Source organism: Hyalella azteca, unplaced genomic scaffold, assembly GCF_000764305.2.
Source record: "Hyalella azteca isolate HAZT.00-mixed unplaced genomic scaffold, Hazt_2.0.2 contig2030, whole genome shotgun sequence".
Classification (NCBI taxonomy): Eukaryota; Metazoa; Arthropoda; class Malacostraca; order Amphipoda; family Hyalellidae; genus Hyalella; species Hyalella azteca.
In genome coordinates this window covers 1,629-18,881 of record NW_025932318.1, presented here as the reverse complement: position 1 = coordinate 18,881, position 17,253 = coordinate 1,629, and the positions used below count along the sequence as shown (strand labels likewise).

The 17,253-nt window shown below is 35.4% G+C and overlaps 1 protein-coding gene across 1 annotated transcript; it reads right to left on the bottom strand.

The window, feature by feature from the left end:
* Nucleotides 1-8,524: 8,524 nt before the first annotated feature.
* On the bottom strand, nt 8,525-12,358 carry LOC108664514 (lipase 3-like). Its single transcript, XM_018151110.2, has 4 exons — nt 12,322-12,358; nt 11,938-12,016; nt 9,670-9,815; nt 8,525-8,686 (listed from the first exon to the last, which is right to left on the bottom strand). The coding sequence occupies exons 2-4, from the start codon at nt 12,008-12,010 to the stop codon at nt 8,537-8,539; spliced, it is 369 nt and encodes a 122-aa protein (XP_018006599.1). The 5' UTR covers nt 12,011-12,016; nt 12,322-12,358; the 3' UTR covers nt 8,525-8,536.
* Nucleotides 12,359-17,253: the final 4,895 nt, after the last annotated feature.

Genomic DNA, 17,253 nt, shown 5'->3' with positions numbered 1-17,253 from the left:
GTAAAACAGAGATTAAAATTATTAAATTCCGCTTTAGCAAATAATTCCCGAACACACCACTGGGATGACACACTTCTCGGATACTTTTACGGCCGGACTCTCGGCCGGTCTTCAAAATTCAGTAAGCCTCGAATATCTCCTAAACTAATGAACGCTGCTCGATGAAACTTTGCACTCGTATGTTCAACAGTATCTATAACGTTGATGTTTAGGGCGTGATAATTTTTTTTTTCAATTCCGTCATCGTTATATCGAGTTATACGGTAATACATACGGTACAACGACCGGCTGAAGTGACCGGCATTTCTATGGATGTTTATCAAGTATTGCACGATCCTTATTATTTGCGCCTGGAAATATGTCACTGCTTTAAAATGTCAATTCGGAATTCTTTCACGAAAGCCTTCAAACCTGAATAAAATCCTTGACTTAGGTACGCGTGTGAATTAAAGTTATGGAGTATATCAAATTAAGGAGTCGCAATTCTGTAAGATTGAAATTTGAAAATTATAATGCGTATTTTATGAAAAACTTTGCAGACATATGGTCATTGACTAACGCGATGTTCTTATGTGTAGTCTATATTATCTGTTAATGAAATAAATTTTGAATTGAAAGGTTAAACTTGCAATTTAGTTTGAATTTATTCCTTCCTCTCATTGAACCCATTATTCGTTATCGACAACCCTGCTATATTGAGGCTTTAGGTTTGATTTCCGACAATGATATTGTGAAATATTCTTTTTATTCACACAGATAAACAAAAGAGCAATTAAAATCAGTTTTTAGGATTGGCGTATTTTTAAAGTCATAAGTTTTTTATTAATACTTTTTTAATTTCATGAAAAAAATAGCATTCCTGATAATAATTGGGAGTGTTGTGGAAATACAATCGTTTATTATCCTCGAGCGATGTACTCGTAATTACAGGGCGAATTTCTGCTGGAGCTCCGGTGAAGTCTGAAGTTATTGCCACCAATGAGACGTCAAAAATTAGTGAGCAAATTCAATCGAAACAGCCAACAAAAAACCTGTATTCATACAATGAAGAAAAATATACACTGAATACTGAAAAATATACACCATGAAGTTGATTCTGAGAATGAGGATGAAATTTTCCATGAAAAATCACCACTAATTTAAAGTAAAATTTGGCCCGTGCAATGAAATTTTACTTTCAGCCATGGCTTTCCATTTGATAATTGATGGTTCAACGACTGAAAGGGTCGAAAAAGCTAGGTACACAATCATTGCTCATGTACTCAAATGATTCTTTAATTGCCCTTGCCTCAAGACCCGGGTCCTTCTCTTTATCAAAATTTACTCCGATCTCAAATTTCAGGAGTGAGACAATCTTGCTTAATTTGGAATCTGAGGAAAAAGCTTTTCCAACACGACACTGATAGATTCTAATGTCCTTTCACTGTGGAATATTTCACACCTCTCACTCGCTAGGGAAGCAAGACCTCCTAAAAAATTAAGAACATTATCATAAACTCGAAACACTACTTTGTGAACAAGAAATCTCTCCCTCACTTTGAGTAGCTTCCGCAAAAGTTACTCGATTATTAATAACAATAGCGTTTTCAGCGTGGATTAGACCATCAGACCTTTCGGCGTTTTTTAATATCGAAGAATATTCACAGATTTTTGCAGGTCTCGAACACCAACTCACTGTTCCAATTCTGGTACTCTGATCTGTAACCTCGGGGTTTTTGTCGGACCATAAAACGGCACATCAGAATACATGGAACTTCCTTATAGTGACAGCTAAGTCAGCCTATTTTAATAATGTGCAGTGCGCGTAGGTTTCAGCACGAGGTTATTTAATAACTTATTGATATGAGACAAAGAGACGAAAAGTTCGTTTGAATGTGTTCTCGCTAAAGCCTCAGTGTCAACATCCTCAAAATTTTTACGTAGCCCTCCGCATAAGTAGTGAACGGCATTTTCCACATCAGCTTCTGATAAATGTTTTACGGAACCCTTATAAATAGCTATTTTATATTTTCGAAGCCTTAGATTTTTTCATTTATTTCTTTAGAGTAATCTAAAGCTTTAACTCATTAGCCATAGCGAAAACCTTTAACCGAATGCCGGGTTAGGGAAACCTTAAAACCTTGAAGAAATGATTGACATGACGATGAAATGAAAACTAATATGATTTTGGAGCCTTCCATTAGATATTGATTTAAAAATAAAATGTAGATATAATTGAATCAATTTGATATTATTGTCATATGAAAATATGACAGTAATGCCTTTACTTAAATGCCTGAAGATAAAAATATTGTTTCAGTTTAAAACTTTCTCAATGAGTTAATCATATATGTGCATTATAAAAATTGGACAGCTTCATTGTTTCATGCATATTCAAGAATCAACCGAGGTGAAGATGCGGATAAAAATTCATGAAGATTTTCTCAGGTAATTGTGTTTAAAAATGGGTTCAGTTGTTAAATAAAGTGGGCGAAGAGGTTAATGAGATTGGTCAATCACCGACATGTCGAACCTGACGCTTAATTCAGGCCTAATTAAAATTTGGATCTGATTATGGAGTGCGCAGGGACCGAAAATGAATAAGCAAAATGCGTTTTTATGGTCATATGTCTTTTTGGGACGGAGGTAACTTTCCCAAGTAAACCTGTACAGTCGAATTAAAGTTCAGTTAAAATCAATTGTATTATAAACAATAAATATAAATCAATTATTGTGTGATAAATATTTCAGATTTATTTTCAACTCTCCATAATCATATACTTGTTTATATCAAGAATGAGTGTTGAAATATACATAATAATAGATGATAATTAAACTACATTAGTGTCATTTTCCAGTGTCCTGTTTCGTTGGAAAAATATCTTAGAAACATTTCATTTGTAGGGTTTACATAAGCAAAAATTTACGCTTTAATCAATTGGCCCCTCCTTAAACCCGTAAATCTTATTTAAATACTAAAACAATATGTTTAAAATGAAGAATTTGAATGGATTGTATGTATTTGTATTTGAATACTTGCATGTAACGTAGTTATTACTGTTACCTGGTCAACTTAATTTGGGGATAACTTTATCGGGACAAATACAGAAAAATCCCTGTGTGAGTAGTGGTTGTATAAATTATATTTAATTTTTGTGGATGTACTTTAATAAAATTGTTTCCTCCAAAGTATTCATACGCATGACATTTTATAAATTTGTCCATGCATCAGTTAGGAGTAGTGTTAATCCATGCATGTCAATGATAACTGAAATATGAACTACTGAAGCGCACCCATGCAATATTTTCGCAATCAGCGCACCCAACTACTGAATTGTGAAATATTCGAGCTTATGCTTGACAATGATAACATTCCATGATATCAGTGCTACACCAGCTACACCGAACTGTGAGGTTTGCGAGCTTTTCACTGAACACGTGACTTTTGCACAATCTGAACTCTCGAGCGAGCAACGAACTCACATAAATTGGAATTAAATAATTTATTGGTACAGGATAGGCTGTTAGATAGAAAGTTGCGATCTTGATGTTGTTGATTTGTCGTAGTTATAAGGGCTGACTAGAATAACAAGCAAGAAACGGCACGAATTGTGGATGCACCTATTCATGCCATAAAAATATTTATAGTCATTTCTCAGAAATGCAAGAGAACCTCCATTGATGATGCTTCGCATTTGGAAAATTCTAGCGTTTTGTAATTTCCAGGCGCCTTTCTCCACTCAAATTCATTTATGAGGAATTTGAATTTCCGTCTAGAATATTTTGCAACTCACAAATTAGGGTGCGAATTTTATTTTGTTAACAAATCTTATTCTGATGCCTTAAGCAAAGGGACAAAAATACAGTCGCATAATTCCAATTCAGGAATTCAGGTGTTCTGTTGAAACATTATATTTTTACAGTCGTATTCAATATATTGATACAAAACAATACAATGCCATACAAAATAAAATAAAAAAATTCGTATAAAATACTTTGCCGAGAGCTATTTAGAAAGTAGAAGCTAATTTTCATGCGTGTGAATCCAATTAATATATGTGAACAATCTTGTACAAATCATCGCGTTCATGAATTAAATAATGCTGGTATGCCTTCAGTACAATTTCTGTCGGTTGACATCCATCAAAACAAGTACAATTACGTGCGCATCAAATCAGCTCGATGAGCTCTCAGGAGAGAGAAAATATTATCCACATACTCACCACACAAGATAAGATGGTGCAACAAGGTTTTTAATTTTACCAAGAAATCAAAAGAGTGTTGCGTTTGTTAGCAGGCCAGCGAAAAGTGCAGCTGAAACGCCAGTATACATTTAATGTGACAATGCATTAATTGAATGACGGTGAACGAACAGGCGAAAATTGACTGTAGGCTGAGTTTTGTCGGTAATTTCGTTCCAGATTGAATTATTGTGAGCGTTTTTTGATTGAAATGTTATTAAATTGCATCATATGTGATTTAAATTTTGACGAGACTCAAAACTTCTTTTGGCTAATCAAATCGAGCAAAAATTTGGATGTCTGCAATATTTTAAACTTCCAGGTTATTTGCGATGAATATTGTTAGAACATTCTAAGTTCGCTAATTTTTCACTCACCTCGCATCTCTACTTCCTTAAAAAAAGAATCTAAAATACGCAAAAAATCCCCCATTAAAGATTCTAAAATACGCAGATCTGAAGTACCGTGGGTGGAAGCTAACACCCTAAAGTCACTGTCAGAAACAGGGACATCACACTGCTTCCACCTGCGGTACTTCAGATCTGCGTATTTTAGAATCCTTGTACATTTTAAAACTTAGACCCAGTTTGAATCCAGCTTCTAGCTCCCATCCCCTTGAAATTGTGAATTGATAGTTTTTTGTTCACTGTCTTTTATTTGTAAATTCCGATTTTAATTTCGGTTCTGTGACTTTCAATTGTATGAATTTGTGATTTTTTTATATGAATTCTAGATTATACGAACTGACGATGGAGCTGGACTCCGAAACGTTTTCTACGAGAATATGAATTTGTGTTGAATTTTCTTTGCTTCTAAATTTTTAGTAAGCTTGCGTTTTAAGGAAACAATTGTCATAAAGATTCAGTTTAGTAGAGAGTCGAGGTGTAAGTGTAGAGGTAAGGCAATGATGGATTTATATATGTGAAGAACGAACAGGTTCGAGCAATTCCAGTCTGCGAACTTCCAGTCTCTTCCAGCTTTTATAACTGAATCACATAAACTAATCTGCTCTCTCCCATGTTTGATCCCGAAAATGGATAAGAATTGATTGTGAATAAGGACATTGCTGACCTCCAACACGAACCTCGCTCTGCCGACTAAACCAACAATCGCTGCTTTGAATAGAGTTCGAAACAAAAATGTCACGATTCACTCGGCGTCATCGTTATTAACATCTATACTACAATAATAATACTCACCATTTATGTACATGAAAAAAATTCTCATCTGATTACGTTTAAATATTAAAATTGTATCAAATACGTTAACCTTATAAAATAAAAAACTTATCTATCTTTAATTAAATGTATAAGTTCGCTCTTGGGTAAAAGGAACTTCAGGAATACGGTGATAAAACCACGCGATTTTCCGGCTCAATTATTCTTTTAAAATTCACTAAACCGGTTTCCCTTTATCCTTCTGCCGGTTCCTTTCTATACATCACTCGACATCACACCGCAGTCCCTAACTGCCTTGACCGCTATATAGGGTGTCCTTGTGGTAGTCCGAGGTATAGGATTCCTAGTGATAGTCAGAGCTTTAAGACGCTGACGAGAAGTGGAGTGAGGAATCCTTCAGTCCAACGCAGACGAGATCAAATTGTCGTGTGAGAGCGTTAGGTCAAATTAAATTTATTGCCAGCAGGACAGATTGACAGACCAGCTGATGTTACCGGCCTTTAGCATGGCAAGAATTTCGTTCGAACTGGAAATTGACCAAACGTGTGCAAGTTCGTCACCTGATGAATAACTGCGGGAAATTTTTCCCACCATAAATGAATTTTATTGTTCTTTGTTAATTTTTGTTGGTTTTCGTTTTAGTTCAGGTTGTATTCCGTTTTTGTATTCAGCTTCTTAATTTTATTAGGTAGTAGTTTCAGCTAGAGTTATTTAGTTGTTGGCCAGCAATCATTCCAGTCACTTAACCAATTCCTTGTTCATTCTCAGAACATAAATAGTCTTAATAGTTCAAATTTTTTTATTGTTCACTTTTGGATCAGTTATTCATTCACATCACAGCCCCAGCAGTTCTTTAAATTTTACCTATCTTCATGAAAGCTGTTTCACTATCGTTTTGTTGGAGTGAATGTGCTATTTTTTACTTAATTATATTTAATTTTATATTTAAAAATCTATATTTAATTACTCTATTTGAATTAATTAAAATAATATTTAAGTACTCTAGACAAATCAATAATTAATTTTTCAGGTATCAACTTTCATGTAAAGGTGCTCTGCAGTGTTGGCTGAGACACCAGTTTCCTCAGCTGTTATCAAGGTTTCCTTACATTTTTCTCGAATTTTCTAACGTCGAGTGTCCAACTGACCTTTCCTATTATAATTGTCCGCCTAGAGTGTATTATTTATGCTGCATTAGCACAGCATTAGCACAGAGACGCACGCAAATCTTAGAATTGTAATTTTGTCATTCAATCATTTGTCATTGTTGGAGCCATATTCGTGATTCCGTCTATGTCATATGGTAAATTATCCAATCATTTCTTCGCAATTTTGGCAAAACTGACCATTTAATACGACCGTCGGTATTCATGACTACTATCAAACTTTTACCAGAATTCCCTCACTATAAACTGTAGTATATAATTTAGAATGTCTTACGCTACTTTAATTAGGCGTTGGATCTTGAACAGAAGTATTCAACCAATATATGAAATAATTTGAATAAATTAAATCGATTCCATGTTTATATTTATTTTGTCCGATTGTGTTAGTAAATACCAATTCCTTACTGAACTAATAGGGAAGCACTAGTTTAAAACTTTTTGCATCCCTTCTACTTTTGTTATTTTTAAGTTATAACAGGGTAATTTTCACTGAGGCAGTAAGTAAAATACTTTGTTTCAAATAATCAAAGAAGCTGTGGATATTCCTACAGTGAAATAGGCGATCATTCACTGGCAGCCAGCAGCATGAGCTTATATATTGCATTATAGGCACTAAACCAAACAGGCTGCATGCATTCAAACACCTCCGGCAATAAACCCAAAGGGCATCGGTCGTCGAAGCTCAAACAAGAACAAAGCTGCTAGGCTGTGATATCCTTTTCCCTTAAAATTAATGGGCCGACGAGAAATAAATGGTGACCAATCATTGAATCCTAAATGGTGAATAAAATTCGCAATTCAGTTTCATATTCTAAGAGCAAAAATTATTTCGTATTATTATAGAATAAACACGTGAAGTATTCAATCTAAAATAACTCTAATTGCATAGTGGACATTTCTTATTTGTTTGTACATCTATTCTCTGTGTGGGGGAGGCGAAAAACGCCGAAGATTAATTTGTGCCTACATAAACGGACGAATTGCAAAAGACATTCCTAGAGGTCACAATGGATGTACAGAAAACTCCTAATCGTCTCCACAGTGTAATGTCTGGAGTGGCACAATTACTTGAATTTCTTATCCAAAATGACAACAATTTGATTCATATTTGGTGAATTTTTACTATTTTGGTCAACCAAAGAAAATAGGACTTAAGTTTCAATCATTTATTTCAGCTCATGTATGGCATTCAGTGACATGAAAATATACGACAAATTGTATATTAATGCTGTTCGAACAAAATCCCTTCAGTTTCAGCATGGAAATAATGCGGAAATTAAATTTGCCGTTGGTCTGGGAGCTGTGACTCGAATGATACGAGACTTTTTTTTCACGCATACGTATATAGGGCTAAAATTTCTAACTCAAATTGGAAATTATTGACGGTGCTCCACTGATAAATAAAATAGGCCCAAAGTTTGGCCACTAATGATGCATATAAAAATTTCAACAACATAATTCATTCTCTGTGAGGAACGATAAAAAAATAGCAAAATTTGTTGAACTTTGGTGGGTCTTTATTTGATTAAACTTCTAATTTCGAATCATGGTTCGTTATGTAAAAATCTCTATTACGAACTTGTAATTAATTTCATTAAGAATCATTTCTAACTATTCATTATGAAATTAATGCTTAAAAAACAAATGATAGACGAATAACCAACGATAACAATTAATTTGAGCAGTAGATAATTTAAACTAAAAGGGAAAATTATAAATATTCTTATCCCTAGTTTTTTACCTCTGGAGCATCTATGGTTGATAGTTAAGTATAAAACAAAACACTTCCAAGTTGTTAAAAAATCTAAACTCTGCTGTTAAAAACTAAAACAAATCGATAGAAAATTTTGCCATGCAACTACTGAGTCAACTAAAATTATACATCCAAAAATTGTAAATCCCACTAAAGTAAAAAAAATATCCCTGAAAAGTTAACCACAAAATTGAAATGTTTCATTTGAAAGCTCATGCTTCAGTATTGATTTAGGAGCTCAACGATATCTTGGTAAACTAGAGTCTTAGCTTTCTTAGAGAAAATAAAGTCCACATGATCGAAAGACTCGCTGTTGACGCGGTAACTCCTTTTGAATCCTGGTACGGTTTCCTCAAGCATCCGGACGTCCTGAAAACAGGAATAAGTTATTATCTCTGAACAAAAGAATACAATATTTGTGTACGATTTAGCTATATTCCACAGTTAGTATTTTGTTGTATTTTCTGATAGGGTGCATGGTTTGCTCTTTAGCCAGCACCACAACTTGAAACACAGAAATTTGAGTAAATAAACAACTCTAAACTGAACAAACTCTTTGTGGTTATGACTCTCAATTCAATTTAAAAGTTCATTAGCTTTCAAATCCACGAATATATGCTACTAGTATGTAAATAAATATACAAATTTCATAATTTGTTATATAGTTATCCAAAAATTGGTTTCGGTCGTTATTTAACTTTCGTTCGATATTTTCTTTTTTCGTCAAGGTATTTCTCCACCATCACGAATCTTGTAGAAATAATTTTTGGTGGGAAAGGGCTACATACAATCAATAATAAAATGGAGTATCTAAACAACTTTACACCTTATTTGAAAGTACGTGTCCACTTAAAAATTTTATTCATTAATTATAACGGGAAGTTGGGTATCAAATAATCTTTTTATCGATAACAATTTGTATATTTAGGGTAGAGCCCTTCATTTAGACACGTTTGGCTAGAAATAATGCCAGTTTTATTGAGAACTTCTTTTGAGTTTAATTTCTCAAGCTTTCTGATAAAAGGTAATATAATAGGGTCAACAAGTCTTAAAATTTGTCCAAATGGAAGGTTATGTAAATCCTGTGTCGCGTATCGCTCATCACTGAGCATCATCAGGCAATAAGTTCAAGCAGCTTAGTAGACGACGTGCTTATTGTATCTTTTATCAGAAAGCTTGAGAAATTAAACTCAAAAGAAATTCTCAATAAAACTGGCATTATTTTTAACCAAACATCGATAACAGTATAAATTGATAATTATTATTATCACTATTTTATATCATTATCAAGTGAAGTATCCGCTTCATTCATTTTTTAAGTTAATAATTACGCTTGGTTAATCATAATCCACCTTGGCATTTATGAAACGGTCATTTTCTGCCCAGTAGAGCGCCACGGGGCAAGGTATCCTGGATACGTTGTATGCCGGGGGCGTGACATGGCCGTAGCGACGCCGGTTCTCCGCCTCTCCGAAGTCAAACTTACGTAACTCAATGTCTGCCCATCCGGATATTATGCATTATACAGCAATATTGCACTCATATCTGATTTAGATGCTCAATTTAGAACGCATTTGTGTCGTTAAATTACACTGTAGCGGTCCGACTTTCTGTCGTACGCGCTCTTCTTCTTTCTTTCCGACGCATTACTCGGAGCTGAAATTGGACATGAGCTGGAGTTGGCTCACTCTCGATTGAGCCGCCTGCCAGGACGGGCGTGGGAGGACACAGTTGTTTGTCGGCAGGGATATACCTTTGATGGACCTACGATGCTGCCGCCAAGCGTTCATTTGAAACCAAGTTCTTGTATTTTGTCTACTTCATTCGTCTGCCATGGACGGGTGCGGCTGCAGGCAATCGGAGCTAAAGTGCCAGTCTCAAGACGGTAACGCTACCGGCACTGTACGTCGCCAGGACTTGGTCGAAGATTTGAATATTTCTCTCCTACCGGTTGAACAGCGTAGAAGGAAGCTGCAACTTGTTGGCAACGTTGGACAAGAGCCCCGTTGTAATCTCGGCAAGCAATGCGCTCCTCCGCTAGATTCCCACACTTTGATTTGACTTGTCTATCTTCGCGGAACTGTCTTCCTCTCGGCGACAACACCGATGACCTTGCGGATGGACCCAGCCAAATTTAATTTTCTTCAATGTTTAACCATTCGTTTACCGTCTGATAGCTACCTAAGATTATTACTGATGTACTTCTCATGGATTCGCTTGTTCATTTTTATACATTGTTCATTAAATATATAGTTCATGCTTTCATTTATATAGTTTGTTCATTCTTTCTAACTATCCCGTTGGGGTAGCCCATATGTGTTGCCCCCTCTCCCGCAACAACACTATGCGGGTTCAAATTACACAAATTTTAGGCACTATGTAATTCCAACTAATTTTAATCATAAATTAATCGCTTAATATTTTCAGTACTACATAGAACTTCTCACAGCTTAGAGATCGCATCATCAAGTCACTTAAGGGGCGTCTACCCTCCAGAAAAACTTCCACATTTACTAACGGATCTTTCTGAAACTTCACGCATATATGTAAAACCGAAATACAAGCAGATTTTGTTCGTAAAATTTTTTCGGAAAAATTAATAAAAAACGTGAAATTCATAGAAAATGGACAAAAAATATAACTCAGTACTCACTGCAGTGAGTGACAGAGAGCGCATTTTCTCGTCGACGAAAACTTGAGGTCACGGACGGACGGACAGACGGACAGACGAACGGACGGACAGACAGACTGACGGACATGGCAAGCACAATAGTGCATTTTTTCCATAAATGAGAAAATGCGCTAAAAAGGGGGTACTTTAAAAATCTATCTCCTCCTACAATTTTCAAGCTACAGCATTGAAAAATATAAAATTCGATTTTTAAAGACCATACCAATCCGTTTTCTTCTAATTTTCTTCGGATTTTTCCCCCTCTTCCCCATTTTGAATCCAACGTATGCACAAATCTAAAAATGGCTTTGTTACTCGATAGGTATGGTCTTTACGAATCGAATGGTATATGTCTCATCGTGGTAGCCTCAAAACTGTAGGAGGAGATAGGTTTGCAGTGACAATAAGTTAAAACTTTTCAGAAGAGCGCGACAAAGTCCCGCGCGTATCGCAATAGGCACTCAATGAAGCAAGAATTCGAAACTAAACGTTACTGGAGCTTGATTCCAGTCAAGGATGGTGGGAGCGACTGCATGCACATCTCCTCATATGACGCCAGGCGGGTAACTAAGGTGCACCTCAAGCAGACACTCCATTTATAGTGCTCGCAGCGAATTTCCTCCTATCTTATTTGTTAAAGAATTCACCCACCTGTCATGATCTGTCGTGAACGCATAAATCAACGTACAGAGATGGTAATGGTACCGTTGGATAGGGCAGAATGTCAGCTTTAAGATGAGACTAAAAACTGGAAAAGTCAAATCGAAAACTTTAGGGTAGACGCCCCCTTTAAGTTCAATATTTTTTCTGCAAAATAATTATCATTCAGGATTTGGATGTACTTGATTAGTGTCAAACATTTGCTGATATTATCACAATTAGCACTCATGAACTTTTGTTCAACTACTAAATTGATTTACTAAATCATTAAAAATGTCTTAAATCTCACCTGCTGGTTGTGCTCCGTGAGAAAACATCCTGGCGGATGTACCTTCGAAGAAGTTTGCGAGGTGAACCGGCATTATTTCCTATTAAAAATGATCGGTAACCAAGAAATTTTAATTGCTCACAAACAACTTCAACATCACAAATAAAATTTAGTACATGTTATGAACCATATTTATTTAAGATTGCATATGAGAGCTTGTTATAATTTATGCTTCCGTAAGATTTCTGATATGAAAGACTTAAAATATTTTGGTAAATAGAGCGAATGAGAAAATGTTATTTATCTCTCAAAAAATAACACTAGAAATTTTCATTCAACTTATGTTGAAACTTAGAGAGTTTCAACTACTTTAACTGTTTTAAATTTAGATTTCTGGAAAATTACCTCGTCGCCAACGAAAGTTCTTTCCTCGGCAGCTGAAGCAAGAATATTATTGAAAATACTCTGCCCAGGAAATCCTCCTTTGAAAAACGTAGGTACAACGTAAATGAGGGCAAGATTGCGTGGAAGTATTTCATAAATGCCAATTTTCTCCAGTAGTCTCTGGAATGTTAAAAAAAAAACATTTCAACCTATAATATGATTTGAAGTTCAATATAGGCTAATTCAAAATTGTTTTTGTTTTATTTATTTCAGTCGGTAGTGAAGAAGATAATATTGTTGTGCGTGTATGTTCTATTCCGAAAATAGGAAATGCATTAAAGTTTAAGTTCTATGAAGTGAACGTCAGATTAGCAACATAAGACTAACTGAGAATTGTGAACGCCTGAAACAATAAGAAATAGTGCGAGGAATTGTGAACGCCTGTAAGTTTCTTCGTCATGTGTCACGCAGTAGATGATATAAAATAATATATGAGATAAGATGGAATATGACAAATCTTCATTTGACATAACATATACCTTGCTGAGAATTAACTGGAAATTCTCCAACATAATAATTAACACTTCGTTTACTCACCCAGAGTTGCAAAAAAATCTTGACTGGTGAAGAAGAATCCAGCACTGGCGATACTGACGATATGCTCAATCTTAAATAAAAATGATCATCGTAAAGCGTTTGCTGTAATTCGATTTTATTCCAAATCTCAGGCTTGAACTAAGAGAGAAGATAAGTCTCGAGAAAATCTTCAAATAAGACTGGTCAATAGAGAAAATGTTTCTGAGATCATTTTGTATGGTCTGGAAAGTATTTCTGGTGCTGATTTATAAACTGGCATTGTTTTTTCTTTAGCACGTCCAGCTTTTGATATATTGGCATTTTGATGCATGATCTTTGTAACACAAATGTCTGTATATATAATTTCGTATTTAATCAAAGTGATCCCTTTAAATTAAATTATATTACTTCTCATCAATTACTTCCATATGTATTACTTGTAGAATACATCTAAATATGTCTGTGGTGATTGTGACTATTTAGGACCTAATGCAAGAACAAACAAACTATACCTATGAAAATAATTAACTTTTTATATATGTTATACACAAATAAACATAAAATGACGCTCTAGTTCGATGTACAATCATATTAAGTTTCTGCTTCAGAAGAACAACGAAGACCTCAAATAGTTATTGAGTTTACATATGATCAAAAGTATACATAACACTCAAAAGTGCTCACCTTGTCTTATAGGAGCTACATCAGAAGTGTTCGTGTTAACTTGCTGTGCCGTTTGTAGGACCAGTTATACCAGCTAATTACCATAAATATTTGCTTAAATAGAAATATTTCAAGAACTAGACGTGCTTGAGAGAAAGACTGTTTTGAAATCAGCTGGCGAAATGCTTTCCAGCTCAAACAAAATGATTTCAGAAAAATTTTCTCCTCTGACCAGTGTAATTATATATACGTATTTAATTATCAAAAATATTTAACAAAAGAATGCGATTATTCAAAAAAGAGAATGCTAGAGAATTAAAACATGTTAGATAATTAAAAATAGTTTCGAAATCTGCTGTGGAAATGTTGTACAAGTATAACCTACAAAAAAGATATCAGAACAATGTTTACAATTATTTTCACTGACCAGTGTAATATGATTCATTTCTATTAAACTTTTTCCCTATTTTGCGATCTCAAAATTGATTAAGATCAATAGTATTAAATCAATTGTTTTGTTAGTCATATTATATCATAATTTCTATTGAATTTCTCAATTTCTATATATTAAATCTTAATTTCTATTATTTCACCTTTTCAGCTACCGTTCTGTTGGTGGCTGTCATTAAACCAATGATTCCACCTAGGGAATAGCCGAGGAACATCACCTGTCTATGGCCTGTCTGTGTGATGATGTGGTCAATCATTGCTGGCACGTCATATTCACTCATTTCATCCCGACTGAAATTTAAAGTCAAAACAAAGTCAAGATATATCTTGCACTGTTCTGGTCCCATTATACCTGGGTGCAAACGAACACACATATGAAGTTACATTACTGATTATTATGCAAATAAGTCGCAAACTTATTCAATTCTAATATTTAAATTTTGTAAACCTAAAATTCGCAGTAATAAAGATTCATGATATTGCGCGGTCAATAGTGGCGCTACCTGAAATGCCAGAAGCTTTTGTCAGAGTCCGGATTAAGACTTGTATGGTTGCGGTTGTAGGTGTTGCCTCGAAAGTTGCCAAGCCACACATCGTAGCCTGCATCGGCCAAGATGTAACCTGAAATGGCATAGAGGAAATGGTAGTTAAAAAGCGCGGTATTTGTATCTTGTGATATGCGGGTGAGAGGGATATCCCAGTCGAATTTTATATTCCATTTAGGGTCGCCCCGGGTTTCATCGACTCGGCTAGAGGTGAATCAGGTGCGAATAGGCAATCTACCCTATTAGCCTGGAAATTAAGAGTTTATTGCGTGGGTCGATTGCACGATGGGCCGAATATGCGTAACATAACAAAAAAGTGCAGCTGGCGAGGCTGTCTCATGTCAGACGCTAGTATTTGAGCGAACCATGACCATCACCCGCTCATGGAATGGCATCGATGTATGTACACGCGCACGTTTGTTAAGGCATACAATGATGCGAAATGAGAATTGACTTTACCAATTTCTTGAGCTTACGTAGTAGCTAGATGGTGATTTAATTAATTACAGGACAAAAATATCTTAATTTATTTCTCAATATTTAAAAACCACAGACTGCTTGAAGGAATGGAATTTGAATTAGGGGTGCAAGAAAGAAGAATACTTGACTTGATAAGTACGTGACAGTATAACATTAATGCTTTTGGCTCCATGAGATAAATTTCAAGTCCTTATCATAACATACATAATTAATATGTAAGCTGTTAATTGGCAGAAAAAGCTGCAGATGAACGTTCGATTTTGCATAAAAGGCCTAGAAGTTTTTTATAAAATATTCAGGTCGCTATTATTTGGGATGAAACTGCTTGATATTGTGATGACAGTGCACTGCCTGATGACAGGCATTAAACAATGTACCTTCGGTTATTTTAAACAAGGTCTGCAAACTTTCAATATTTTCAGGTGAAGTTTACAATATTGTATCATATTGTGGCGCGGATCACATAATTCCTTCAGTGAATTATGATCGTTTTATTTTTTTGCGGTTACTGGGTGTTACTGGGCGTGAGTGTAAACACAATATCCAACTGTGCTCAGGCTCCTGACTACTATTTGAACGAATTAAAGAAAGTTCAGTCATTAATTTGAATAAAATCGATGACATGAGCTGGTCAATGCTTTACGGTTCTTGTTCTTCATAGTTACTTTATCATGTTCAAAGGGCAAAATTTGATGCTTGACTTGTTATATGTTTAAATATTTTCACTGTTTAGCGTGATGCAGCTAGCTGGAGTGAGTGAGTGGACGCGTACAAGACGCTACACGTTCGTTTGCCTTGCCGGCGGCAGTTCGCTAGTGACTCTAGTAATGATCACATGTTGAACAGCAAACGTTGCTCATTTCAGTCTTGTAATCGTAGTGTGAAAGTCAACTTGTGAAGTATTTGACTTGAAAATAATAGATTTTAAAAGCTGAGCATTATTAGAAACTACAAATTTCTTAGTTTTCCTGTGCAATGGTTCTTTGAGTGGAGTTCATTGAAAAACGCGACACTGACCCGGCAATACGTGAATAGTCGGTGTGGCGCCATGATGATGGTCTGCTAGACAACTCAGTTGAACTTCAAAGATTTTGGAGCTGGCAGCAATGCAAATTTTTAACTTGAGGTATATGCAGGTTTGAGCGTATTATTTTAGCTGCTTGTGTCCATATAATTTAGGTTCTAATTACTAATTCGTCAAGTTCGAAAGCTGGATCCATATGTCGAAATGTAAGTTCAGTCAAGAGTTCGACTGCACGGTTGGGTTTAGTCTTCACCAAGCAGGCAGTCAGTCACCTAGCCGCTGCAAGAGAAACACGTACAAACATGCATACAAATCGCAGTCGTATCTCGTAAGTAACCAAGTGGCTCTCTCACTATAATTACATGTTTTTTTTTCGTTGTATCATCCGGTTTGGTACCAGAGTGAAATCGAAGTGCTACGAATAGGGTTATTTTCGATGAATTACAAGTTATTAGAGTATAAATTTCTAAACTTCCCATTGAACATGGCAATGTTAGGATGGTCACAAGTTCCAACAGGAATTTCGTAGGTAGCAATTGATCTCTTCTTCTTCACAAGTTGATGCAACCAGTGTAGGCAGAATTTTATAGACTCGTGCAAAGTCATCTCGCCCTGAATTGCATTACCTCTAACAATTAATTAAATTTTATGTACTTCGTACCTGGAAACACAGGAATTAGCTACCATATTGAATTTGCACTATGTTTAAATGGTTTCAATTGAGCCCTGTAGATACACTAGGCTGTTGTTTGTAAATATTTTGGGAGAAATTTGAGGACTGATTTAAGTGTTTATTTCGGAAGAATTGTAAACAATATATGTGATTGTTTTGTGATGGTGAGTATGGGAGAAGGTTTAATACTGGTTAAGGTGAGAGAATATTTTGCATTGCCGTCTGCATACCTAATACCATTTTGCATACCCGCAATAGGTAGGAATGTTTGGTACGGTTGAATGTGCTAGAATGTTTAGTACATGGATAATGTGGAATAATATTGAGCAGTGTTGAATATTGTAGAAGGTTGAATGTTGAGTGCAAATGAATGTTGAAGGATGAATAATTGTTCTGGCTATGCCAGAGCTCGAAATCAAGCTAAAAAAGTTTGTCGCACTGCAGTGAAAAACTTTGAAAAAAAATATTGCTAAAAATGCCAAAAAGAATCCGAAAGCCTTCTTTTTGTACGCTAGTTCGAAGTGTAAGTCAAAGGACGGTAT

Excerpts from the sequence above, each read along its gene's own strand:
- LOC108664514 (XM_018151110.2), bottom strand. The coding sequence starts at position 12,010 with ATGCCGGTTCACCTCGCAAACTTCTTCGAAGGTACATCCGCCAGGATG. Across the intron at positions 9,816-11,937 it reads TCACGGAGCACAACCAGCAG|ACATTGAGTTACGTAAGTTT; the intron begins GTGAGATTTAAG and ends CCGGATGGGCAG. Across the intron at positions 8,687-9,669 it reads ACCGTTTCATAAATGCCAAG|GACGTCCGGATGCTTGAGGA; the intron begins GTGGATTATGAT and ends TCCTGTTTTCAG.